This window comes from Idiotropiscis lumnitzeri, chromosome 14 (genome assembly GCF_059441095.1).
Source record: "Idiotropiscis lumnitzeri isolate Australia: NSW breed Sydney's pygmy pipehorse chromosome 14, RoL_Ilum_1.0, whole genome shotgun sequence".
In the NCBI taxonomy this organism is placed as follows: domain Eukaryota; kingdom Metazoa; phylum Chordata; class Actinopteri; order Syngnathiformes; family Syngnathidae; genus Idiotropiscis; species Idiotropiscis lumnitzeri.
The window spans coordinates 1,694,639-1,722,138 of record NC_142404.1 but is presented as its reverse complement, the minus strand read 5'-3'; the positions used below and the strand labels follow the sequence as shown (position 1 = coordinate 1,722,138).

At 43.4% G+C, this 27,500-nt stretch overlaps 1 protein-coding gene and 1 long non-coding RNA gene across 4 annotated transcripts in view; both read left to right on the top strand.

The window, feature by feature from the left end:
* Positions 1–27,500, top strand: part of ubxn4 (UBX domain protein 4) — a 100,080-nt gene that overhangs the window by 8,872 nt on the left and 63,708 nt on the right. For 2 of the 3 annotated variants that reach the window (XM_088315538.1, XM_088315536.1), the window contains exons 3-5: positions 14,913–14,941; positions 15,444–15,562; positions 24,204–24,372. In XM_088315538.1, the coding sequence (XP_088171664.1) occupies positions 14,913–14,941; positions 15,444–15,562; positions 24,204–24,372 (317 nt within the window). The remainder of the gene's footprint in view (positions 1–14,912; positions 14,942–15,443; positions 15,563–24,203; positions 24,373–27,500) is intronic. The other variant, XM_088315537.1, reaches the window with a different exon arrangement.
* LOC148323117 (uncharacterized) lies at positions 4,385–4,943 on the top strand. The gene is made up of 2 exons (XR_015846515.1): positions 4,385–4,639; positions 4,720–4,943. It is a non-coding gene; the product is annotated as an uncharacterized LOC148323117 (long non-coding RNA).

Below are 27,500 nucleotides of genomic sequence, written 5' to 3'. Positions count from 1 at the left end.
ACCACCGAGTCATAGAAGTTCTTGAGTGTCCCCTGAGGGCCAAAGGTCCTCAGCCTCAGGAAGTGTTTGCTCTGACCCTTCCAATAGAGAGCATCTGTGTTGTCACTTCAGTCAAGTTTATTGTTCAGATGAACACCCAGGTACTTGTAAGTTAAGACTCTCTCAACGTATGTTCCCTGGATATTCACTGGTGCAGGTGGAGAGCAGTGTTGTTTTTGGCTGGCATTTTAGATTTAATCTTAGTCTTAGTCATTCGGACGAAAATGCTTATTTGTTTTCGTCAGATTTGGTCATTCCTATTCATGATAGTTTTAGTCTAGTTTTAGTCGACGAAAATTCAAAAAGGTTTGTCGGCTTTAGTCGACGAAAACTCAAAAGGGTTTTAGTCAACAGAAACGCAAAAAAAAAAGTTTTAGTCTAGTTTTTGTACATTTATTAGACCAAAAGGTTTTAGTCAGTTTTAGTTAAAAATAGGCATACAAGGTTTCCTCCTAATTGCAACGACTTTCTGATGGACTATTAAGGATTATGCATGACAAACCGTTAACGTGCCACTGTGACAGGTCACACTAACCATCGCCAAACTGGTAAAAAAAGCCATACTGGTTAAAAAAATGTGTGATATACTATACGAATACGTTAATAGCTATCCAATAAATAGTGCTTACATTCAAGCTGAACTGGCCGTCTGGCAGATGCTGAGTGGGTCGGTGTCTTTGGTGCTATCTAAATATTAATTCCCTTAAACTGTGTTTTAAATCCCACTATTTTGCAAGCAACAAGCCCCCAATTTAGACGGACCAGCCCAAATCCATTTACAACATAGATGGGAAAGTGAACCAATTAACATCAGCACAGTGATAAGAGCTGTACAGTGTCCAGGGGTGGTAATGAGTCATATCTGAATTTTCTTTTTTTTTTTTTCTTTTTTTTTATGAGAATCTTTAGAACAGGAGGTTTGATTCTTAAATCCATCCATCCATCCATTTTTTGCCGCTTAGCTTCAGCAGGACACCCAGTCATCTCTCTCCCCAGCAACATCTTCAGGAGGGATCCCCAGGCTTTCCCAGGCCAGCCGGGAAACTTAGGCTCTCCAGCGTGTCCTGGGTCGTCCTCAGGGCCCCCTGCCGGTGGGACTTACCTCAGCAGGGAGGCGTCCAGGAGGCATCCTAATCAGAGGCCCAAGCCGAGAAGCGGAGAAGCAGCGGCTCGACCCTGAGTCCCTCCTGAATGACCGAGCTTCTCACCCATCTCTAAGGGAGAGCCTCAACACCCTGCAAAGGAAACTCATTTCGGCCACTTGTATCCGAGATCTTGTTCTTTCGGTCACGACCCAAAGCTCGTTGAGTGTAGGAACGTAGATCGACCGGGAAATTGAGAGCTTCGCCTTTTGGCTCAGCTCCTTCTTCACCACGACAGACCGATACAGGGTCCGCATTACAGCAGACGCTGCACCGATCCACCTGTCAATCTCTCGCTCCATCCTCCCCTCACTCGTGTACAACAAGATACTTGAACTCCTCCTCTTGGGGAAGGATCTCGTCCCCGACCCAGAGAGGGCACTCCACCCTTTTCCGACAGAGGACCATGGTCTCAGATTTGGAAGGGCTAATCTTCATCCCAACCGTTTCACACACGGTTGTGAACCACTTCAGTGAGAGTTAGAGATCACTGCTTAAAGAAGCCAACAGTACCACATCATCTGCAAAAATCAGAGATGCAATACTGAGGCCACCAAACCGGACCCCCTCATTGCCTCGACTGCGCCTAGAAATTCTGTCCATAAAAGTTATGAACAGAACCGGTGACAAAGGGCAGCCTTGGTGGAGGCCAACCCTCACTAGAATCAAGTCCGACTTACTACCGGCAATGCGGACCAAACTCTTACATCGGTGGTACAGGGACTGAACAGCCCGTATTAGTGGGCTTGGTACCCCGTACTCCTAAAGCACACTCAACAGAACTCCCACAGGGACACGGTCGAACGCCTTCTCCAAGTCCACAAAACACATGTAGACTGGTTGGGTGAGCTCCCATGCACCCTCGAGGACCTGTTCCACGGCCAGATCGAAAACCACACTGCTCCTCCTCAATCTGAGATTCGACCTCCAGATAGACTCTCCTCTCTAGTACTCCTGAATAGACCTTACCAGGGAGGCTGAGGAGTGTAATTCCTATGAAATTCGAACACACCCTCCCGGTCTGCCAATCCAGAGACACTGTCCTCGATGTCCATGCAATGTGGTAGAGGCATGTCAACCGTGATAGCCCCACAACATCCAGAGCCTTTAGGAACTCCGGGTGGTTCTTATCCACCACCGGGGCTTTGCCACCGAGGAGCTTGTTAACCACCTCGGTTACTTCAACCCCAGATATAGGTGAGTCTACCACGGAGTCTTCAGGCTCTGCTTCCTCATTGGAAGGCGTGTCGGTAGAACTGAGGTGGTCTTTGAAGTATTCTCCCCACCGACTCACAACGTCCCGAGTCGAGGTCAGCAGCACCCCATATCCACTATAAACAGTGTTTTTTACTTTTTTTATGTATTTATTTTTTACAATATTTTTATTGCTTTTTCTCGCATTATATACATGACAACAACAACAGAAAACAAACAGGAATTTTTTTTTTAAATAATAAATAAATAAAAATAAATACATAAAATAAAACAGGCAGCTTCACATTATGTTATAGCACAGTAGGTGGTTGAGCGCCCCACTGGCCCACAAAATTCTGTAAAGGTTTCCACATTTCCTCAAACTCCTCTGCTCTCCCTCTAATGACATATGTCAGTTTTTCCATTGCCATATTATTTGTCAGTTCATTTATCCAGTGATCCAGTGAAGGTGCGTCCATTTTTTTCCAGTATAATGCAATAAGCCTCCTGGCCTGTAGCAATCCAAAGTCAATCAAAGTAGTTGTATTTGTGCAAGCCACAAAGTCTTTGGGGTAGATGGCCAGCTCAAAAAGTTTCACGACATCATCATGGGTTACCAAAAGGTTGTAGCACACAGAAATTAAACCTTTATCCTTACTGTGTGAACGTGTCTGACGTTCCAAATTTGAAAGGGGAGGTTCTATGTTAATCGTTTTGTATTTTGCAGATATAAAATGAATGAGTTGCCGATATTTAAAGAAATGTTTTTTATGAATTTGATATTTATGTGCAAGTTCTTCAAATGTAAGCAATATACCGTTATTATATAAATCACCCACACTTCCAATACTCTTTTCTGTCCACATCTTAACTCATTTACTCCCTTGGACGTATAAATACGTCTTTTAAAGCAATGGCGCCCTCTACCAAAGACGTATAAATACGTTTTTTGTTTTTTTGCGTCATAGTGTACATAAGGGTCTGATGCAACCTCTGACTGAGAATCAGCCTTGTCCGCATTGTGAATCATATAAAAATCACCCAGCAGGGGGCAGAGGTGCAGAAAATTCGCCTTGAATCTGCGCCAGAGGTACAAATGGGGGGGCGGGATCCTGGGGTAGACTTATAAGCGTGGAGAGCAGCGTGGGTAGCAGCAGCACTAGCAGCAGTCGCATTAGTAGCGTTAGCAATGAAATCCTCCAAGCAAATGACGATCGAGGAATGTTTTTTTGTAAAAAAAAGCTTCCTAAAAGCATCAAGGCTTTGGAGACGCTTTGGTTGAGAAGATGACGCTTCATCGTCGTCACAACAAAGAGGCGTCTAAAGAGGCTGCGCGTGCCTTGCGGCCTGCATCGCCTGCCTTCGGACAATAGCCAAAGCAGCCGAGAGTCCTCACCAGATCCCCCCCGAACGAGGAGGTAAGCGCTCACAAGTTACCATTGAACATGTGGTTTTAGCCCTAATGCTTTTATTGTACATATCATGCATCTTGCGGACAGAAAATGTCGCGTCAATGTGCAGTTAGACGCAAGCTTGCTCGCTGACTTCCTCGTCCGGCCGCCTCTATTGCACAATTACACGCGAGCATAACTCCTCCCGAACAGGGAAATAAACGCTCGCAAGTTACAATTGAACACGCGGTTAGCCCTTATATCCACTTATTTTACATATCATGCATCTTGCGGGAAGAAAATGTTGCGTGAATGTGTAGTTAGACGCGAGCTTGCTCGCTGACTTCCTCATCCGGCCGCCTCTATTGCACAATTACACGCGAGCATAAGTCCTCGCCGACGAGGAAGTAAACGCTCGCAAGTTACAATTGAACATGTGTTTAGCCATCATGCATCTATTGTACATATCACGCATCTTGCGCGCAGAATATGTCGCGTAAATGTGTAGTTAGACGCGAGCATAGGAAGTGAGCGAGCGAATGTGCGCTTCCAAGCAAGCATAACTCCTCCCGAACAGGGAAATAAACGCTCGCAAGTTACAATTGAACATGTGGTTAGCCCTTATATCCACTTATTTTACATATCATGCATGTTGCGGGAAGAATATGTTGCGTGAATGTGTAGTTAGACGCGAGCATAGCTCAACTCCGACTAGGAAGTATGCGAGCGAATGTGCACTTCAAGCAAGCGTGACTCCTCCCCGACGAGGAAGCAATACTGAATGGTGTAGTAATCATACAAACTTTCTACAATTCACAGATTGTGCATCCCGCGGCAAGAAGGTTCCTCCTCGTCTTGTTGGTGCAAAGAAAGGTAAATTATAATATGAAACTTCACACGCCAGCAATAAAATGCAGCAATAAATATATATTTCCAATTGTTTATATTTACAGGTTGTGCATCAGGAAGCAGTGGTTCCGGATGGCGTCACACACACTGGATGGCAACCGAGGAAAATCGAAAAAATGTTGTGTGCCCTTGCATCAAGGCAACTGTTTTATTTTATATCACACAAAAAAAAAGTATGTATGACACTGATGTATTTCATTTTTGTACATAGTTCAACAGTTCAGTCGTTTTCTGTTATGTGCAAATAAATTTATTTTGTTATCAAAAACATATTTTTTGTGCTTTTTTTTGGTATTTTATAGAAGGCATGCATTATTTAGATGTTAGAGGTGTCATAAAAGCCATAAATAATAGTGTCAAAGTTCAAATTATGGTCGAAATGCATCAGTTTACAAAAAGCTCATTTTCTCAGTTTTTTCCCCAGGGATTGGAGTTTTCATGAAATTTAGCTATTTTCAAATGGCGATTGCTCAAGAATGGAAAAAGATAGAAACAAACTTTTTTTTCTGTTGAAAGAAGAGAGTCTCATCTTTCTTTTGGTGTGCTCCATGTCTATATAGCATTAGAATACAATATTCTGTGGGCCTTGCAATATTAGTCAAAACCCAGGAAAACGCTGGGATTGAGCGTGTTGCTCCAGTGAAAATGGCTGGTATTTAATGAGTTAATACCCCCATCTTCCCTTCCAGGCACAAAATTTAAGTTACCCCTCAAAGGGGTAAAGCGTGAAATTAGAGGGGTGTCTTTAATATGGTGATGTGCTTTATACCAGACATCTATAGAGTTTTTCACAAACGGGTTTTTAGTCTCCTTTTTTAGGGTTTTAAGGTTTGCTGTATACAAGTAGAGCTTTAGGGGAAGTGACACTGAGGTTTGTTCGATAGACAGCCATGATGGTTTAATCTCATTTGTAAAATAAAACACCATAGATCTCTATTGAGGAGCCCAATAGTCCTCCTCGTTTATATGGGAGGTAGAGTAGTCGCAATCTCAACCAGTGTTTTTTACCACTCCAAATGAATGTGCAAAAGGTATTGTTAACCTTATTAAAGAATGCATTTGACAGTTGCAGTGGAATTGACTGAAATAAATATAAAAACTTTGGTAGTATGTTCATTTTTATCAAATTAATCCGCCCAATTATTGATATAGGCAAAGTCATCCAACGATCCAGCATTTCCTTCATCTCTGCAATCAAAGGGTCATAGTTGAAAGGGACCAATGTTTTAATTGAAGGTGTTATTTGCACTCAGAGATAAAGAAATCCTTCTTTTGCGTGAATGAAAGGGGTTTTTACGGTTGGGTTTGACCTTTCTTCCTTGTTTAGAAATAGTATTGATGATTTTGAGTAATTAATCTTATAACCAGATTATTTTCCAAATATGTCCATATAGCTAATAAGACTTCCAATGCTATTGTGTAGGTTTGTTAAAAAAAAGAATGACATCATCAGCATATAATGATATTTTATGTTCCTGCCCCCCTAGATTAATCCCTTCTATACTCGTATGCGTTCTAATCGTCATCGCAAAGGGCTCTATGGCAAGAATGAACAACATAGGTGATAGAGGACATCCCTGTCTAGTAGATCGTTCTAAAATGATTGGCTTTGAAGCAAGGTTATTTGTTAATATAATAGCCATCGGGCCAGTATAAAACAGTTTTACCCATATGAGAAAATTAGCACCAAGTCCATATCTCGGCAGTAAACTAAATAGATATGGCCATTCTATTCTATCAAAGGCCTGGCTGGCATCTAGTGACAGCAATGCCATATCCTTGGCATTGTACTTTTCATGTATTATATTCAGGACTCGTCGTATATTTTGAAATCCCTGATGCTTCTGTACAAAACCATTTTGATCTTGGTGTACCAGATGTGTTATGTGTTTTTCCAACCTCTTAGCCAATAATTTGCACAATATTTTAGTATCACAACTCATTAAAGTTATTGGGCTTAAAGATGAACATTCCATCGGGGGCTTCCCCGGTTTGAAAATGAGTGTTATAATCGCCAGGCGTAAACTGGGTGGGAGTATCCCACTTTGAAACGAATCATTATACATATTCAATGAAGGGGTAAGTAACTTTTCTTTAAAAGTTTTATAAAATTCAATGGGCAGTCCATCATTTCCACCAGTTTTACCACTTTTTGTGCTTTGAATGGCTTCTGAAATTTCTTCAGTATTTAAATCCCTATCAAGATCTTTTTTAAGATCATCTGGTAATATTTTAAACTATTGATCCAGGAATTCATTTTGTTCTTCTAGTGTTTTAGACATGTCAGATTTATACAAAGATCGGTAATATTCCCTAAAGGTATCATTAATTTCCAATGGATCCTTAAAGGTATCATTAATTTCCAATGGATCCATAGATATATTTCCCAATGAGGTTGTAATGCTCTTAATAGCTCTTTTGGAATGCCTCTTTTTAACTTGCCAAGATAAATATTTACCCGCCTTCTCACCTTCATCATAATAGGCCCTTCTCAACCACAAAAGACTATTAGCTACTCTATCAGCTGACAATTTATTATATTCAGCTCTGAGAAGGAACAGGTCTCTTTCTTGAGCAGGATCATCATTTGTATTGAGATTAGTTTCCAGCTCTTTAATGTGTTTTTCTAAACCATCCATCACTATTCTTTTTTGTCTCGACTTAAAACTTGTATAGCTGATAATTTCTCCTCTGATGTACCGTATTTTCCGGGCCATAGGGCGCTCTTTAAAGTCCCTAATCTTCCCCAAAACAAACAAAGCGCCTTGTAAAGCGACGCGCCCATTATATGGACTGAGCATCACTCTCGACCATCAACCCTTTTACTCATTGGGCTGTTCGGAGTGCATGTTAGCACAGCCTGCTGGTCAAAGCCTGAGTCTATGCTTCAAATTGACCGTGACTTATACATTACGTGACTATGGTGTTTGGGTGATGGTGTAGGAGAAAGCTGGACAAAAGGGCAGCTGTCCACAATGTTGTGGTCTGTCTTATCATTTATGTTATTGCAAGCAAGAAACGTCCCAGGTTTAGACAACAGACTGCAAAAATCCCAAAGCACAACATACACATCTCTCTAAACAGCGATGTGATTGGCTGAGTCTGAGTGGCTCCCAAGAAGCCATTGCTGTAATTGGCTAAGGCTGAGTGGGTCCCAAGAAGCCATTGCTATAATCTTTTTGTTATTTTTGGTTCATTGTTTGCTTGTATGTTGAGGTTTTTTTTTTGCTTTTAATTTGAAACCGTGACTCTAAGGAGTGTGGTGACCAGTGAAGTCCCTCCCCTGACGTTGTCGAGTAGACTATTGCCATGACACCTTTTATTGGTTAGAGTCAGTGTTATTGGCAGTGATTCCTTATAGATTAAGGACATCTGTCATTGAAACGGGGTGATACCTCTGGCAGCGATCCCTTAGGGGATTGAGTCCTGGTGAACTGGCATCAGATGGCGCGAGCAGCTGAGCTAGCGCGAGCAGCTGAGCTAGCACGAGCAGCTCGCGAGCAGCTGAGCTAGCACCTTGTAGTGCGGCGCGCCTAGTATATGCATAAAATACGGAAATAGCACCCACAACTGGTGTTGCGCCCTTTGATGCAGCGCGTCTTATGGTCGTAAAAATACGGTAGGCTTTAAATGCCTCCCATCGTATACCAGTCGAAGTTTCATGAGTATTCAATTCAAAATAGACATCAATCTTACTACCTGCATGTTTAACAAAATCAGCATTTTGCATCCAAATCACCTGCAGATGCCAATTCGGTGGATTATGAAAAAAATTCTCAATGGGCACTGTTAGTGAGATAGCGGCGTGGTAACTGAGTAAAATACCATCATACCAGCAATCTTTAATGTTGGATATAAGACCCCGAGAAACAAGAAAATAATCAATGCGGGAGCACGACTTAAATGCGGCTGAATGATACGAGTATTCTTTTTTTACCAGGATTCCATTCCCTCCATATATCAACCAGGTTTAAATCATCCATGTACTGTTTGATTAATTTCCTAGTCTGAGTCTTAGTGGTGTCAAGGCCTGTAGAGTGATCAATTGTGGGGTTCAAAGTGCAGTTGAAGTACCCCCCAATCATAAAACTTCCGGGAAGTGTAGACATAGTCAGAAAAAAATCTTCAAAGAATTTAGGGTTGTCCTCATTAGGGCCATATAAGCATGCCAAGTTCAATTTAAGTAAAAGTACTTTGCCCTGAACAATTACATACCTCACCGGTCTGGTATTGTTTTTTTTTTTTCAATTGAAATGGTATATCCTTATGGATCAAAATATTAACCCCTCTTGCATAATTGTTATATGACGCATGTAACACCTGTCCAGGCCATCAATTACTAATAAATTTAATGTTTGAGGGTTTCAAATGGGATTCTTGAAAGAATACTATATTGGATTTAATATGCTTCACCCTATTCATGATTTATTTTAATTTGCTTATTTGTCGCAATCCTTTAACATTCCAGCTTGTCACCAATATATTTCTAAGGCTAGGTAGATTTCTTTTTTCAATACATAATGTTTGCAACAATATAGACAACACTTTACATACATTGTTTTCTTATCAAATGAAGTAGCCTGACACACATACACACAAAATAACACACGTACGAAAACAAAATAATAAAGACACAAATTTAACATTTAAAGCCCCACCCTTATTCAAAACTGATCCACCATGAGGAGGAGCGGCTAGAGCTATGGTAGCCTGACCCTGGAGTTACAAAAAAAATTCTAAAGAAATGTGTCATGCAACCCTGCATATTGTAGCATTAAATCTACAATTAACCCTAAGATATTAATAGACAATAAATACATAGATTGTGAAACTAAAATTGGAACCATTTTCAAGTTATAGGCATTTAAGTATCTAAAATAAAGGAATAAAATTAAGTGAAAAGAGAAAGGAAAATTTTTTTTCCAACAGTTCCACTAAACTCTTGGTCACCGCAGTGTTATTGTGTGTCATCGCATCTATTTTCACAATGGAACTCCTCTGCAGCTTTCGGTGACGAGAAAAAAAGAACGTTTCCTCTTTGGCGGACCCTTATCTTACAAGGGTTGTGTGTAAATCCACAAAATGTACCCTTCTCAGAAGGCTTTTTTCATGTCATTGAAGTCGTACCGTTGTCCCATGGTTTCCGCCGAGAGGTCCCCCGTGAAAAAAAGCCTGTCACCGTCGTGAGAGATGTCACACCGTTTGGCTGTACGAAACACCAGTTCCCGATCTTGATATCGTAAGAATCGAATGATGATCGGCCGGTTCCGACCCGATCGAGGGGGGGGGGGCAGGGTCCGGTTGGCTCTCTCCAGCATGAACGCTTGATTAGCATCCAGCTTTAGCCAGCACGGGAGCATCTCCCGTATATATTCCAGCAACAAATGGCTTCCCTCTGCGCCCTCTCGAAGTCCAATCAGTCGTAAATTATTTCGTCTACTGCGATTTTCCAGGTAATCTGTCTTTGATTCGAGAAAAGAAATGCGTTTCATAGCTTGAGATAGGTCGATCTTACTTTTTTCCAGCTGTTCTTCTTCTGACACAATCCGGTTTTCAGCTTCCCCCATTTGAGTGGCATTAGCGGCCACGTTTTTCTTAACTTTCGTCACATTGCTTTCTCAAGCAACTACTGAGGTGGTCATTTTCTTCAGACGTTCGTTAATGTTGTCAAGCTTAGATCCAAATCCTCAGAATTCAGCGCAGACTTCAGTCCGAAGTGATTTTAGCTCCACAAGCACCCTCGCGAGTTCCGACATATCGGCGTCGGCCTCGTCGTTTTGTTCGTTCAGCGCGACACTTTTTAACTTCTGAAGGGCGCGTTTTCGGGTAAATATTTCACAGTCTTTAACTGGGTTGGCTTTAGAAATATTTGTCCGGTGATGCAAAAAGTTTATATTGGGTCACCAAGTAGTTTTCTTGCAGGGTTGTAGAGAGACAAAGAGGCTTAGCAGCCATCTTGGATCGCGGCTCCACAGCGCCCCCCTTGACTCATTGTGTTAATGGTGTGCTGCTTCCCTCTCCTGAGACACAGGATGGTGGACCAGTTGCCTCGAAGTCGTCTGAAAGTAGTTTTCCATGGCCTCACCGAACTCCTCCCATGCCCGAGTTATTGCTTCCGCAATCACCGAAGTCGTATTCCGCCTGGCCAGTCGGTACCTGTCAGCTGCTTCCGGAGTCCCACAGGCCAACAAGGCCCGATAAGACTCCTTCTTCAGCCTGACAGCATCACCACCAACCACCTTACATCGACAGCTTCGATCAACTGCCTTAACAATGGAGGCACAAACCATAGTCCGCTCAGACTCAATGTCCCCCGCCTCTCCCTGTACGTGGACAAAGTTCTGCCGGATGTGGGAGTTGAAACTCTTTCTGACGGGATTCTGCCCAAGCGTTCCCAGCAGACCCTCACAATATGTTTGGGTCTGTCGGGTCAGACTGGCATCTTCGCCCACCATCAGAGCCAACTCACCACCAGGCTGCCAGGATGGCCGAGTGGTCTAAGGCGCTGCGTTCAGGACCCAGTCTCCCCAGGAGGCCTGGGTTCGAATCTTGAATTTTGGCAAGCCAGGATGGCCGAGTGGTCTAAGGCGCCGTGTTCAGGACCCAGTCTCCCCAGGAGGCCTGGGTTCAAATCTCGAATTTCCCCATTGTGGGACTAATAAAGGGAATATTATTATTATTATTATTATTATTATTATTATGATCAATTGACAGCTCCGCCCCTCTCTTCACCCAAGTGTCCAAAACATGCGGCCCCAAATCTGATGACACGACTACAAAGTCGATCATCGAACTGCGGCCTATGGTGTCTTGGTGCCAAGTGCACATATGGACACCCTAATGTTTGAACATGGTGTTCGTTGGCCAATCAATGACGAGCACAGAAGTCCAGTAACAGAACACCACTCTGGTTCAGATTGGGGGGGACGTTCCTCCCAATCACGCCCTTCCAGGTCTCACTGTCATTGCCCACGTGAGCATTGAAGTCCCCCAGCAAAACGAGGGAGGCTCCTGGGTGAGCGCTCTCTAGCACACCCTCCAAAGACCCCACAAAGGGTGGGTACTCTGAACTGCTGTTTGGTGCATAAGCACAAACAACAGTCAGGACCCGTCCCCCCACCTTAAGGCGGAGGGAGGCTACCCTCTCGTCCACCGGGGTGAATCCCAATACACAGGCGCCAAGCCGGGAGGCAATAAGTATGCGCCTCTCACCTTGGGCAACTCCAGAGTGGAAGAGTGTCCAATCCCTCTCGAGAGCACTGGCACCAGAGCCCAACCTGTGTGTGGAGGTGAGTCAGACTATGTCCAGTCGGATCTTCTCTGTCTGCCTCACACACCAGCTTGGGCTCCTTCCACGGAGGTGACATTCCATGTCCCAAGAGCTATTTTCTGTAGCCGGGGATTGGAGCGCCAAGGTCTCTGGCTCTTGCCGCTGCCCGGCTCGCGATGCACTAAACCCCTTTGGCCCCTCCCACAGGTGGTGAGCCCATGGCAAGGGGGACCCACGTTGCCTCTTCGGGCTGAGCCCGGCCGAGCCCCAGGGGTGCAGGCCCGGCCACCAGACACTTGCAGACGAGCTCCACCTCCAGGCCTGGCTCCAGAGGGGGGCCTCGGTAATTGCGTCCTGGCAAGGGAAGTCGTGGTCCAATTATTTCTCATCATAAGGGGTTCTTGGGAGCCATGCTTTGTCTGGACCCTCACCTTGGACCTGTTTGCCATGGGTGACCCTACCAGGGGTGAAAAGCCCCAGACAACTTAGCTCCTCGGGTCATTGGGACACGCAAACCCGTACACCACGGCCTGGGTTCAAATCTCGAATTTCCCCATTGTGGGACTAATAAAGGGAATATTATTATTATTATTATTATTATTATTATGATCAATTGACAGCTCCGCCCCTCTCTTCACCCAAGTGTCCAAAACATGCGGCCCCAAATCTGATGACACGACTACAAAGTCGATCATCGAACTGCGGCCTATGGTGTCTTGGTGCCAAGTGCACATATGGACACCCTAATGTTTGAACATGGTGTTCGTTGGCCAATCAATGACGAGCACAGAAGTCCAGTAACAGAACACCACTCTGGTTCAGATTGGGGGGGACGTTCCTCCCAATCACGCCCTTCCAGGTCTCACTGTCATTGCCCACGTGAGCATTGAAGTCCCCCAGCAAAACGAGGGAGGCTCCTGGGTGAGCGCTCTCTAGCACACCCTCCAAAGACCCCACAAAGGGTGGGTACTCTGAACTGCTGTTTGGTGCATAAGCACAAACAACAGTCAGGACCCGTCCCCCCACCTTAAGGCGGAGGGAGGCTACCCTCTCGTCCACCGGGGTGAATCCCAATACACAGGCGCCAAGCCGGGAGGCAATAAGTATGCGCCTCTCACCTTGGGCAACTCCAGAGTGGAAGAGTGTCCAATCCCTCTCGAGAGCACTGGCACCAGAGCCCAACCTGTGTGTGGAGGTGAGTCAGACTATGTCCAGTCGGATCTTCTCTGTCTGCCTCACACACCAGCTTGGGCTCCTTCCACGGAGGTGACATTCCATGTCCCAAGAGCTATTTTCTGTAGCCGGGGATTGGAGCGCCAAGGTCTCTGGCTCTTGCCGCTGCCCGGCTCGCGATGCACTAAACCCCTTTGGCCCCTCCCACAGGTGGTGAGCCCATGGCAAGGGGGACCCACGTTGCCTCTTCGGGCTGAGCCCGGCCGAGCCCCAGGGGTGCCCAGACACTTGCAGACGAGCTCCACCTCCAGGCCTGGCTCCAGAGGGGGGCCTCGGTAATTATTTCTCATCATAAGGGGTTCTTGGGAGCCATGCTTTGTCTGGACCCTCACCTTGGACCTGTTTGCCATGGGTGACCCTACCAGGGGTGAAAAGCCCCAGACAACTTAGCTCCTCGGGTCATTGGGACACGCAAACCCGTCCACCACGGTATGGTGACAGCTCATGGAGGGGTTTACAGTCAGTGTCAATTAATTCCATTAGTTTCAAGCAAGCAAACAACAAAGCTGAAAATCATTGTTTATCACGCTAGCATAGTCATGGTTTCCTGAAATAAAATGCACGTGTTCCACAACCTTGCTCAACACTTTTCTTTTCAAGCAGGATCAAACCTAAGTAAAAATCAAGAGTTTATTATTATATAGAATGAAGAGATTTTTGAGTCATTGTGCCTTTGAGATGATTTCAAAGAATGGGCCATTAATGATAGTACGTAAAGCCGTGTCAACTCTCATTGGCTGTTGGCTATCATATGCAAAGCAGTGCATGAGCTAGACGTAGTCTAGGTCTAGAAGGTTGTACCTCGCCTACTTCCCAAACACTGCTAGGATAGGCTCCAGCATGCCTGCGACCCTTGTGAGGATGTGCACCTCAGACAATGGATGGATTAACATCATCATAACATTACTTTTTACTTGGACTCGATCCTGCGTGTATAATGATGTGTGTTAAGCAAGGTTCAGGATGCAATATTAATTTTATTTCATTAAACCCTGACTGTGGTTTTTATGCTAAACACTGACTGCATAGTGCATTTACCATGGCAGTTGGAGCTGCAACAAAGTGCGTCATGTCACTCAACACGGGAATGAAGCAGTCGGTTTCTTCATCACTCTTTGATTGGGATATTCATGTGTTCACACAGATTTTTTTTGTGTAAAGAGAAGTTCTCTTTTTATGATTACATTTTAGGCTGTCACAATTTTCGCCCCTCACAAATAATCACGACAGCCCACGAGTGTATTTGCTCCAAACAAGCATGTCTTTACCCAGTGTCTTTTTTTTTTTTTTTCATCCTATAAAAGGGGGTTCCCCAGAAAACGATGAGCATGTTCCAAAGCAAGTCTTGGTTATAGCCTCAAACACACTTACCAAAAATCTGACTTGATCGGCACATATTCGGGACTTTCTCACTGAGCTGTTGCCACTATCTGATCTGAGGCCAACCACTCTGAGTAATGGAGCTTGTGTAAACGTCAGCTATTTTGGGGCAGAAGTTGGTCAATATGATTTCAATTAACAAAAAATAAATATGAATTTAAGACCTTATAAAGTGATTTTCAGTGATATGTTTCAAATGCAGTGCGGGCCAAGATTAGCAAATGTCTTTGTATCATTAACCATTAAAATACATGCTAAAGTATGGGGTGTTAATCGTGTTTTGCCTTTTCTTAAAATGTGAATGAAATTTGATGTGATATTTGTGATTTCACTTTTCTTTGCCTTTTCCCACAGTGACACCTGTATGCAGTTCTCACAGATCTGTATCTTTTTTTTTCATTTCCCTTCTCCTTGTCACAGAATTCATCCATGCATATCGAATGGTAAAATGTTGAGGTTATAACAAATGTTATATTTGTGCTGTTTGTTTGCATAGCAATGGAAAATTTCATGTGCTCTGAATAGGGCTGCTAAATCAAGAAAATATGTAATGTATAATAATAACCCTGTAATGCACTATGCAATATGCATATTGCAAAGACATGCAATAAGGTTCTTATATATGTATGTATGAATCTGTATATGTATGTATGAATAGTATGCTTTTATATGAATTTGAGCAGTCAGATGCAAACTTAAATGCGCATCACCTCTGAATTTTTGGAGGACAATTAGCGAAAATCACCTTGAGCTTAATCATTTTGCTGCATGCAAGAAAAAAAATAATTTCTTTCGGCATGTTAGATATTGCAATAATATCACATGTTTTTCCAATATTGTACAGCCCTACCTCTCAACATATTCTTTAACCACATATGAATTCAGATCCAGTGGTGTGCATTCCCTCATGTTTCTTTATTGGGGAGAATGGTATTCCTTTGGAGGTGATTGCTGGCTCTGTGTCTGCCGAAGAACTACTGATAAGAATCAACAAGGTACAACAGGTTAGGAGCCCTTTGACTTTACAGTACCCATTTTCAAATCTCACTCCTTGTTCATCCAAATGAGTCTGGCTGCATCCCCCCATTCTCGGTCGCTTCCTATCACATCCCTCCTCCCATCACTTGTAGATTTCAATTCTCCACCACTGTCAGCCCTGAAATATGTTAAAATTGCTTTCCAGCCTTACAATAAAAATCATGTCGAAATAAAATTTACTCTTCATATGAATCATGTCAAAATCAAATTTACTCTTCATATGCATATAAATAATGTAAATATGGGTAATATAAATATAGATGAAAAAATAACAAAAACTCACATTTATTCTCTCGTTGCCATTCAAGTTATTCAGCATTTTGCGAATCAGATACAACTAGAGCTGCAAGAAGCTTTAGAGGGCCCTCGCCACCTTGGCGATGTTGGTTTACTCTGTTGTTGTTTATGTTGTTTATGCCTCCAAATTTGGGTTTCTTGGTGAAACGTTCAGCCAGGTTTGAAGAGGGCGCAACCAAGTCTTTATTTTTTACAACATGCAGTAAACCAATAAAATAATGATTATTTTGCCTTTAGCATGATTTGTAAGTCAAGTTTCATATTGTCACTGTCAACTTTCCAGGAAGTAAAATTAAAACAAATAAATAAAACACACCCGCTTGTTTGAGCTCCCAGGCTCCCCTTTGTTGAAGTTGCATTATACCTTATCTTGCTATTGCACACTCACATCAACATAATACTACATAAAACATAGATGGAACGCTAATTTAACAATGGCATTGATTGATTAAGATGGCAGTTGAGTAAAATACAATACAACTTTATTTATATGGCGCATTTCACAACAGCTGGAGCTGTCACAAAGCACTTCCCATATGGTGTAATATAAATTAGCAAGAAATTAGCACACAAACTAAAACACATAAACAATAGGTACCAGATGAACAGCAGAAACAGCGACAGCCTCATGTTGAACCGAAAGCTGAAGAATAAAAATGTGTCTTCAAGCGAGTTTTAAAAGTGGACAGAGAGGGGGCTCGCCTAACATTCAATGGGAGGTCATTACACAGAGAAGGACCGGCAGCAGAAAATTCTCAAGCCCCTCTGATGCTCCACTTTGTCCTAGGCACCTCCAGTGACGTCTGGTGCGCAGAACTGAGGCACCGGGTAGATGTGGAGAAGCTCAGAGAGGTAGACCGGGGCAACCTCATTTAAAGATTGAAATACAAATAGCAGCATCTTTAATTGAATTCTAAAATACACTTGGAGCCACACGAGAACAGTGGTATGTTTCACTTTTCCAAACTCCATTTAGAAGGCAGCTGAGTAGAATACAATACAACTTTATTTATATAGTGCATTTCACAACAGCTGGAGCTGTAACAAAGCACTTTTGATATGGTGGCAGTATTTTGCACCAACTGCAGATGCTTGAGGGGGTACTGGCTGACTCCAAAATAAAGTGCATTACAATATTCTAGCCGAGATGTAACAAACGCATGAATTACTGTTTCTAAGTGCTGTTGAAAAAGAAGGGGTTTTGCCTTAGCCAACTGCCCAAGATGAAAGAATTTTGATCTTACATCAGCACTGATTTGACTGTCCAATTAATTTAATTTTGAGACTGTTGGCTTTAGATAAGACGCCACTGGGCCCTGGCCAACATGGTGGAATATAGAGGGGCCACTGAGACCGAACACCATCTCTTCTGTTTTCTTTCTGTTTGAATTTAAAAAAATTCTGTGACATACAGGTTTTGATTTCCTTTAGAAAGTGGTCTCAAGGAGAACGTGTCTTTTTTGCTCTGTGGGACAGATCTGACTGTCATCCACATAACAGTGAAAGGAAATTCCAGGTTTTTGAAGGATTTAACCTAGGGCTGCAAATAGAGTGAAAACAGCAAGGGTCCCAAAACAGAATCCTGTGGAAAACCATACGACAGAAGAGCAGAGCGCAACCTCAGTTAACACAAAAAGTCCTGCCAGCTAAATATGATTTAAACCACGCGTGGGCAAAATACGGCCCGGGGGCCACATCCGGCCTCTTAGACGTTTTAATCCGGCCCGCTGAACTTGAAAAAAATTAATAATAAACCTTGTTAATATTTTTTTCTAAATACTGTGGTTTCTCAAAGACGTATATATTGTTGTAATGCTTTTGATCACTTTCATTTAAAATTCAATGTATTTTCTTTTCTCCGATGAGGTGAGGTTGCCAAAACACTCCATCTATCTGTTCCTGGTCTGGCCCCTCTGTCAAATTTTAGAACCCATTGTGGCCCGTCAATCAAAAAGTTTGCCCACCCCTGATCTAAACCATTGAAGGGCGTTATTGCCCATTTGGTGCTGTAAATTAGCTAGAAGAATATCAGTCAGATCCAACAAAACAAGACGCGCATGATCTACTAGACACACATGATCGCCAGTGTCATTTGCCAGGAGAATATCATTAAAAACGCCTGGGATTTCCCCTTCTCAAAACTGGAGGGCAACCGAATGGCTCTGAGGTTTCAACAACCTACAATTAGCCTCCTTTCTTTTGTAAATGCAGCCATTACCTGCCAGATTAGCCGTGTTCACTGCTCAGACACACTGTCCCCCACTAGCTCCCTACAACTTTACAATTGAATGGAAATTCATGAGGATTTCTCCACTGAAAGATACGTTGTCCAACAGAGGACTCTTTGGTGGGCAAGTCTGCAACTCCACACTGTGTGAAGCATCAGCAATTGATTATTTCTCACAAAATAATGTCTTAACAGTCAACAGGCCTCACCTCATATTTATAATGTGGTTTTAAATGTTTCGTAAAGCGCTTTGTTACAACTGCAGCTGTTGTGAAATCCCTACAGTAAGTCTTCCCACCTACGGACCTCTGTCAAACGGAAATTCCCTCACCCGGAAAAAAAAACGTATGGATTAAATTTTATATGACTATATTGCATTACAGATCGATTCCTCACAACGTAAATTCCGATATACGGAACCCGGAAGCCATAGCAAAGCCCGCAGTAGCGCAAACTCAAGTGGTTCCCGGTCCATAGCACGGAAAAAACTTTGACAGCTCCGCCATGAACGGATCCAAAACGGCGACATGTAAATGACTTCTTTGGCATGAGTTTTACCGAATTGCGAAAGATATGAGATCTATTCATTTACATTTACGTCTGTAGATCATGGCATCCAAACAAAGCAGAATGGTAATGACAGTGGCAGAGAGTCATATGCATCCAATTAAGCGAAGCGGGATAAAAAGTAAAAAAAAACAAGTAATTGATTCTGGCTCAGTACGATGAGTTTACCTGCTGAGAGGAAATTGCTTGCGACTTGAGGGACGAAGTACAGCGGCGTAAATGAATATGTGCTGGAATGCTTTGACTGTTGTGCTAAAAACTTCCTGCTAACTGGCCCGCTAATTAGAGAGAAGGCGAGCTCAATAGCGCTTGGGCATAGAGGACTTCCAAGCGTCCCGCGGCTGGCTTCAAAAGCTGAGCAATGCCGTTTTATATGGTGAGGAAAGGTAGGTAAAGTGAGAGAGTGAGTGAGTGGAAGAAAAAGCTAAAAAAAAAAAAAGCTGTATTTTGTTTGTGTCATTGTGACAATCTTGTGTGTGACGTGTGTGTGCGCGCATGCATGAGGAGGAGTGCAGTGGCAGCATACTTCACACATGTACCGTAGTCGTTTCCCCACAAAAGGAAATTATTTTATACGGAAATAGGGTTGCACGATTTTGGAAAAAAATAAAATAATTGCAATTATTCAGACTGTTGGAATTTTAACTACTATCTGACTCCATTAACCAAACACGACTCACATTCATCCAACAATTATGCGCGCTCATTCTGAGAGAGAAAGGACCAGGAAGCCGGCGATTTCACACAGGAGCGGATTTATTCCTAACAGGAGATCTAGTACAAAGCCTGGGGCTCGATTACAGCTCTGCGCGCCTCTGTACCCAACAGAAGACGACCCCCCCCCCCAAGTTGCCCAGGATCATTTATACATTTCAGCAAACAAAGAAAGACATCCTACTATTCTACTATTGGCTATATCTCACACAACAGCGCCTTGATGTCTGGAAGGCTCTGCGTCAGCGCCCCCCGTTATCAGAAGTGTGGCTCGTCCTGTACAAAAAACATCTGCCACCTACGCATTTCACACAGCCTGCCCTGACCTTTTATTGTACATTGAATTAAAGCACAATCAGTAAATATCTTTATTGCATTAAACTGAATACATGTAACTTGTAGTCAATCGTATAAAATCCTTTATAGTCAAATGTATAAATGTAATAATCCTTTAAGACCAATATTGCTATTATTACTTTCGATTTCCGTTTTTTTTATTTTACACGTTAAAATGTATTACAATGCTACTGTTATCCGTTTCTGTTTCGACTTGCTTTATTTTATACAATCTTCAACTTTTCCTTTCCACTTGTCTTTCATTTCCTCACTCGCCACTGCAGCATATCCGCGCATCTCCTCCACTGCACTCTTCCTAACGCATGCGCACGCACACTCACACGACACACACAAGCTTGTCACAATGCTCACACAACTACGATTGTGAGTCAGTTTAGTTTCAGACAAAGAACATGATCAATATTATAATACAAATCACTAATGTCACCATTTGATGAAAAGTACAAGGCGCTTTCTTCTGGCGATTGTATTGTATTAATTTTTTGAGGGGTTGAAAAAGCAGCATATTCACCATTGCGTATGTCAGACATGCACGAAAAGTTGCTCTGACAGGGACCTTGTTGCTGGTCTGCACAAATACTTACGAGAGAGTTTTCCGATGGCAATTTTTTTTTTTTCACGTGAATGCTCCTGTTAGCAATCTTAGCTTAACAAGTGAATGACCGCTAGTTGTTGCCTCCCCTTCATCTGTTTTTTTGGAATCTGTTTGACAGGCTTCATACTCAAATCGGTGGTGGTGTTTTAAACGTTGAAATGTGTTGCTTGTGTTGCCTCTGGATCTGATGCTTTTTTCTTTTTTTTTTTTATGCCGTTCATTTTTGTCGAATCTGCTGCACGTCCAAATAATAGACGTGCCGTCCGTCTATAGCACGAACATCTCCCTCTCCTCATCTAGGGCGGCAGAAGTTACTTCCATTACATCGACTTCGGTACACGGCAATCACAGAAAAAAACAGAGGTGCACGCGTTGTGTGTTATTGTCGGACTGCGCTGACTGTAGGTACCGGAGCGCAGACTAACACGTGTTAGCCAACAACACTGATTGGCCAGGGCCATTAAGACCCAAGCATTGACAATTCTGGTTGGCTAATTCATCTGTCAATCAAACGCCAAAGGTTGGTGGAGAGAGGAAAAACAATTCAAAACCTCACTGTCTTGGGGTTAGATAATTGCACTTCGTCAAACCTCGATGTCGATTTGATTCCGATTTATCGTGCAGCCCTATACGGAAAGATTGGACAATGCAAATATGATTCCGTACTAGGGAATACTTACTGTATATGAATAAAGATCCATTGTATTGTATTTTGGGGCGGCACGGTGGCTGACTGGTTTGCAGGTTAGATGGCCTCACAGTGCAGAGGTCATCGGATCGTTTCTCCGGCCTTCCTGCGTGGAGTTTGTATGTTCTCCTTGTGCCTGCGTGGGTTTCCTTCGGGTACTCCAGTTTCCTCCCACATTCCGAAAATATGCATGGCAGGTTGATTGGGTACTCTAAATTGTCCCTAGGTATGAGTGTGAGCGCGGATGGTTGTTCGTCTGTGTGCCCTGCGATTGAGGTGCAACCAAATCGCCGTGTACCCTGCCTACTGCCCATAGATAGCTGGGTTAGGCTCCAGCACCCCCCGCAACCCTTGTGAGGAGAAGTGGTACAGACAATGAATGGATGGATGGATGTATTGTATTTTTTTTTTAAAGTGTTTTATAAAAGTTTGACCTGTTTTGCTGACAGAAAATATTGTTAACCATAAATGAATGATTAAAAAAAAAACACATGAAGATAGATGGAGTTTGTAAAAATGTGGTGTAGTCTCAGACTTGTATTTGAAAGGACAAACAATGCCGCTTACTTGCAGTCAGGGGAAGTTAAGCCACTGGTGGCCATCTTAAATTGCCACTCGCTATCCCCGCCTAATTACTTTATCTGGGGCAAAAATGCCACTCTGCATGGCATACGATTTATACCAATAATTCTAGAAGTGCCACATGTGCATTTCATTTATAAGACTGAAATTTTAAATTTTCTCTCATAAGGTACATTTGGTGCAAAATTAATGCTAACGTGTCAATCACAAATCACGCTACTGACTAACATAGTCTGAATGGTTGATGTAAACAGTTAAATTGTTCTTTGAGAGGTTTTCATGTCTCCATATAGTGATCCTAGCTTAAAATGCACTGAAAACTGTGTTTTCAGTGAAAAAAAAGTGACAGAAGTTGTCAGTAATATAGGCAACGTAAGATGGCTGCCCTTTGGTTTCAACCACAAGCTGTCTATTGATAATCCATTCATTCAAGCAACATCAGTTCCCCTCCCACACTCGTAGTTGAATAAATAGTGGAGCGCGGTTACCACATTTGCCAAACAATGGTGAAGAATGATAAAAAAAAAAAAACTGGTCCGACAATTTGGCTTTCCCTGTTGTCATGGAAATGAGAGAATTCTAATTGCTGGGCTGTTCACACCTGAGTTAGGATATCAGTCCATGGTTAATTCAACCATTGGGCTGCTCTTCAGTCTTAAAAGGTAGAAAAGCCAAATGGCTGCCCTTTTGGCGTTATAGTGTTAAAAACCTGCAACAGGGCTGACACTGTGTTATGTATCGTCTTGAAACCAGACTGGAAAACCTCCATGACATTATGTTCATCCAAGAAAAAATTTACTGGGTGTGCACCACCTTTTCCAGAATTTTAGAAATAAAAGGCAGCCTGGAGATTAAAATGTCACAGGACACCCTGATCAAGGTCAGGATTCTTAAACAGGGCTTGCACTTCAGCTTGTTTAAATTGTTGGGGGACTGCACCAGTAGACAGGCTGCTTTTAATAATGACCAAAACTGATTTGTCAATACTCAAGAGAACCTCTTTAAAGCTGTGAGGGGGAACTGAGTCTTAATGGCTTAATTTGGCAAACCACATCCTCCAGAAATGACAAGGAAACCGTCTGAAAGGAATCCAACACTGCCGAACAAGGAATATGTACTGAGGGGGTCAATTCTGGCTTTCAAAACGAAAGCTCCGCCAACCTTTGCACATTTTAGGGAACGAGTCTCTGCAAATCGGCTATTGAGCCTTTAGTGCAGAATCAATAGTTTTAAATAGAGCACATGGCTCATGATGATTTCCCTAAATAAGACTTGACAAGTGTTGCAGTTTTAACTCTTTGACTATTCTTTTCTAACAGCGCCAGCAGTCTGTTAGGATTTCATAAGAGACCTGCTGCCTGTCATTTTTTCCCCCAGCATTCATCTTTGTGGCATTCTGCTGCACGGGTCTTCTCATTAAAACATAGCTCCGGTCTTACTTTTGGCCGCGTCTTTTTTAATGGAGCCACAAAATCCCAAATATTATGGCATGAGTGAAACCAAGCGCTGAGTTCCTCTGATATGTTTTCAGCGAGAATGTTCTTCACTTAAAAAGATTAGAGGAGCCTGTAATTTTCACAAGTATTCCTCAAGCATGAGAGAAGGACTGAGTAAAATTAGAAAAACACATCTGAATTTTAAAGAATTTATTTGTAAATTATGGTGGGAAATAAGTGTATTATAAGAAACCATTTTTGCTTGTAAAATGAAATAATCTTTCTTTCTAATTATTTTAAGTGAAACTATCTGGATTTTATTCATAAATCGTTTCTTTGTATCTTTGCATATCTAGAAAAGATACTGGATGTCGACAAATTTATTCAAGGTACATTTATTTTTTATTTTAAACTATCCTTGTCGGCAGTGTCAAAAGTGTTTTTGCGTACATCTTGCGACCTATTGAAAATAGCCATAGTTTGGACAACCTTTATTCATATACATGTGAAGTTTTAGATTTTTGGAGCATGTGCATAGGCGTTTAGTATTTCCTCCTATGTGGCAAAACAAATATTAATTGCCACTTTTGGTGCCTCCCCCCATCATATGGTATTTCAAAAACTCAAAGTTTTTCCCTGTTGTTTTCCCAGGTCTGTTTGTCTATCGCGATGGTACAGCCGAAGTTCGAATTTGCTATGTATTCTCAGTCAAACTAGGATGCCAGAAATGTCGAGGCGGAGATGTGGATTCTTTCCTGGGAGATTACAGAAGAAGGTCTAATCCACTCTTGGCTGCCTTTTAATAAGTGGGCGACTCTGCCCAAGTGCTAATGTGACCTCTCGGTTTATTTATAATCATAGGATGAAAAATATTTTAATTTGAAAAGTGACCCCATTCTCTCACACCCACAACTGGCATCTCAAATTTGGTGGTGGTGGTGGTGGTGGTGTGGTGTTTGGATATTTATATCGTCTTTTTAGCAGAATATCCGTCCTTGCATTTTGGAAAATGTAGAATTTCTGGTTAGGGTGTTCAGTTAAGTGTTTGTTTCAACATGTAGTATTACAGAACAAAAAAATTGCAATGGGTTCCTCAATGTACATGTAGAAATTACAGTTGCAAACTTTATGTGGACTTTTTCAGATGCATGCTCAAAAAATTGGCACTGGAGAGACGGCTGCGAGTATGTTGACCAGTCCAACACAACCTGTCACGGACGGACTCGCAGCTCCTTCGGTGCCCCTCCTACCACCAGATGAATTTATGAGGCCCTCTGCAGTGGAAGACTTGGAACCTACTGAGCCAACTAAGAGTAAGAATATCAAGTCAACTTGAAATTATAATACTGGTATATAAATATGAAATGAACTGAAGTATTACAACATCAAAACGGCAATTACCGTATTTTCACGGACGTGCCGTATCAAAGGGCGCAGTGTCAGTTTTGGGTGCTATTTCTCTATGTAACAGATACATAGGACGCCCCGTATTAGACGCAAACATAACCGAGCAGTCTAGCTTGTGTTTTTAAAAAGGCGTCAGGAGTTCGCTAGTACTTTATTTTAGCTCTTGATAATGGGCTGAAGTTGGTTTTTATCAGTCCTCATCCGCAAATGCACCAACTCCTTGTCTTCTGTATCCAAAATGAACAGCTGGACAAGTTCTCCAACAGAGATGAGAGGGACGTCATTATCAGTCAGTCTTGTTCCCGCACAGCCACACAAATGGGATGACGACACACAATGCCAGTGAAAGCGAGTCACTAATCTCGATGAACGGTCACTGTGTTATACCAAAAGCAAAGCTACCACCCCAAATCGACTGAATAGCATAATACTGTTGGCCCAGCAAAATTCTGCCTCCCAGCGACCATTATAAAACCTTAGTTATCATGCATGCACAATAAAACATAAGATAGCATGGCAGAAGTAAAACTGAGTTTGGCTGTATTTTATTGAACTATATAACAATGTATTGTTGATCAGTTATCCACAAATCCATCACAATATTTGTCTTCTATATCAGAAATAAATAGGTGGGCATGTTCTTGAACAAACACACCAGGTTCCCTCTCGTCATTGTCAGAGTCTGTGTCGCTGCTGCGCAGCTCCTCGGATATGATACCGGCTTTGGCAAAAGATTTAACAACAGAGCTAGCAGGCATGTTCACGCATCTACAATCCACTCTCAAATTGTGGCATAACTTGCTCTTCGCTGCCTCCCAGTCTTAGTGAAGCTGTGTTCGCCCTCCGCCATCCATCGCTCCCACGCAGCACACAACTTCACTTTGAACGCCCTGTTTATACAAATGTCAAGTGGTTGGAGTTCCTTCGTCAAGCCTCCTGGGATGATGGCAAGCTCTGAGTTCATATGCTTGACTTGGCTTCCCTTTCTCTGGTCTCAACGGATCCCAGTTGCTGGTCCCTAGCCAGTTTCTCAGAAGCTTGGTAATCGTTAAAGACTGGCAATTGTTTCTCCTGACCCCAGCGCGTCATTGCGCTCACGGCCTTCGGAGGTAGATCATTAAGATCGATAGGCACTTAATAGAATAGAATAGAATAGAAATCCCTTTATTGTCATTGTACTCAAGTGTGCAACGAGATTAGAGGGCTCCCCTCTCCAGTGCAATACAACAATAATACAGACAAATATATAAATTAGATAAATAAAGAAGACAGTGCAATGGAATTCAGTACTGAATAGGGCATATAGAAACACATCACAATGCTGTTTTGCAAGGTTAGGGTGGTCTCGTGTGTGTGTGAGAGTTCAGTATGGAGATGGCTCTCGGAAAGAAACTGTTTCTCAGTCTATTGGTCCTTGATTTGATGCATCTGTAGCGCCTGCCAGAGGGCAAAAGTCACCAGCCGTCCACCTGAATGACTACCGTCCTGTTGCTCTCACACCAGTCATCATTTCCGACAGTGGGGGGAGAGGGCAGCCAATAATCCTTTGCGCTGTTTTGACTGTCCTCTGGAGCCTCACTCTGTCCGCCTCAGTGCAGCCGCTGTACCAGGTGGAGACACAGTACGTCAACAGGCTCTCGATGGACGAGTGGTAGAAGGCTAGCAGCAGCTTCCTGTCCAGGTTGAATTTCCTGAGGACTCTCAGGAAGTGCAGACGCTGGTGGACCTTCTTTACCACTGCTGTGGTGTTGTGAGTCCAAGAAAGGTCATCGGAGATCTGTACTCCCAGGAACTTGAACGTGTGGACCCTCTCCACACACACGCCTTCGATGCAGAGGGGGGGCGGCAGCGTCTTGTTCCTCCTGAAGTCGACGACAATCTCCTTTGTTTTAGCAGTGTTAAGGTGCAGTCTGTTGTCCTTGCACCAAGTTGTCAGTCTCTTTACCTCCTCTCTGTAGGCTGTCTCGTCACCTTCCGAGATCAGACCGACCACTGTCGTGTCGTCAGCAAACTTGACAATGGTGTTGTTGCCGTGGGCCGGGCTGCAGTCGTAGGTGTAGAGGGCGTACAGGAGAGGGCTCAGCACGCATCCTTGGGGGGAACCGGTGCTCAGCATGAGGGTGGAGGACGTGTAGGGGCCGAGCAACACAGTCTGGGGTCTGTTGGTCAGAAAGTCCTTAATCCAGATGCGTGTGAGGGCAGGGAGGCCGAGAGTGTCCAGTTTGGCGACGAGGATGTCTGGGATGATCGTGTTGAATTCCGAGCTGTAGTCCACAAAGAGCATCCTTGCATAGCTCTGCTGTCGTTCCAGGTGGCCCAGCACAACATGCAGAGCAGTGTCGATGGCGTCCTCAGTGGATCTGTTAGCCCGGTATGCAAACTGGTAGGGGTCCAGAGTGGGAGGAAGGCAGTCCCTGATGTGCTGGAGAACCAGCCTCTCGAAGCACTTCATAATGACTGGTGTGAGAGCAACAGGACGGTAGTCATTCAGGTGGACGGCTGGTGACTTTTTGGGGACAGGAATAATGGTGGAAGTTTTCAAGCAGGAGGGGATGACTGCCTGAGCCAGGGAGCGGTTGAAGATCCTGCAGAAAACATGTGACAGTTGGTGGGCACATGCTCTGAGGACCTTGCCTGGTATTCCGTCGGGTCCAGTAATCTGACACCACTGAGAACCGCCCCTCATCCTCTGATCCGACATTCAGTACATGTCCGTTAAATGTCGGCCTTATATTCTCCCGAGGGAGCTAGTGATCATCACTGCTGTGTACATCCCTCCCAATGCTAACGCTAGCACTGCGCTCTCGCTACTCGTGTGCGTCAACAAACAACAGCGGCCCCACCCTGATGGCGTTCATAGAGTAGCGGGAGACTTTAATAAGGCCAATTTAAAGACTGTACTCCCAAAGTTCCACCAGCATGTTAAGTGCCCATCAAGGAGATACAACACTCTTGATGTGTACTCAAACATCAAGTATGGGTACAGAGCCATGCCCCTCGTCCCCGTCGGCCAGTCAGACCACCTGTCCGTGCT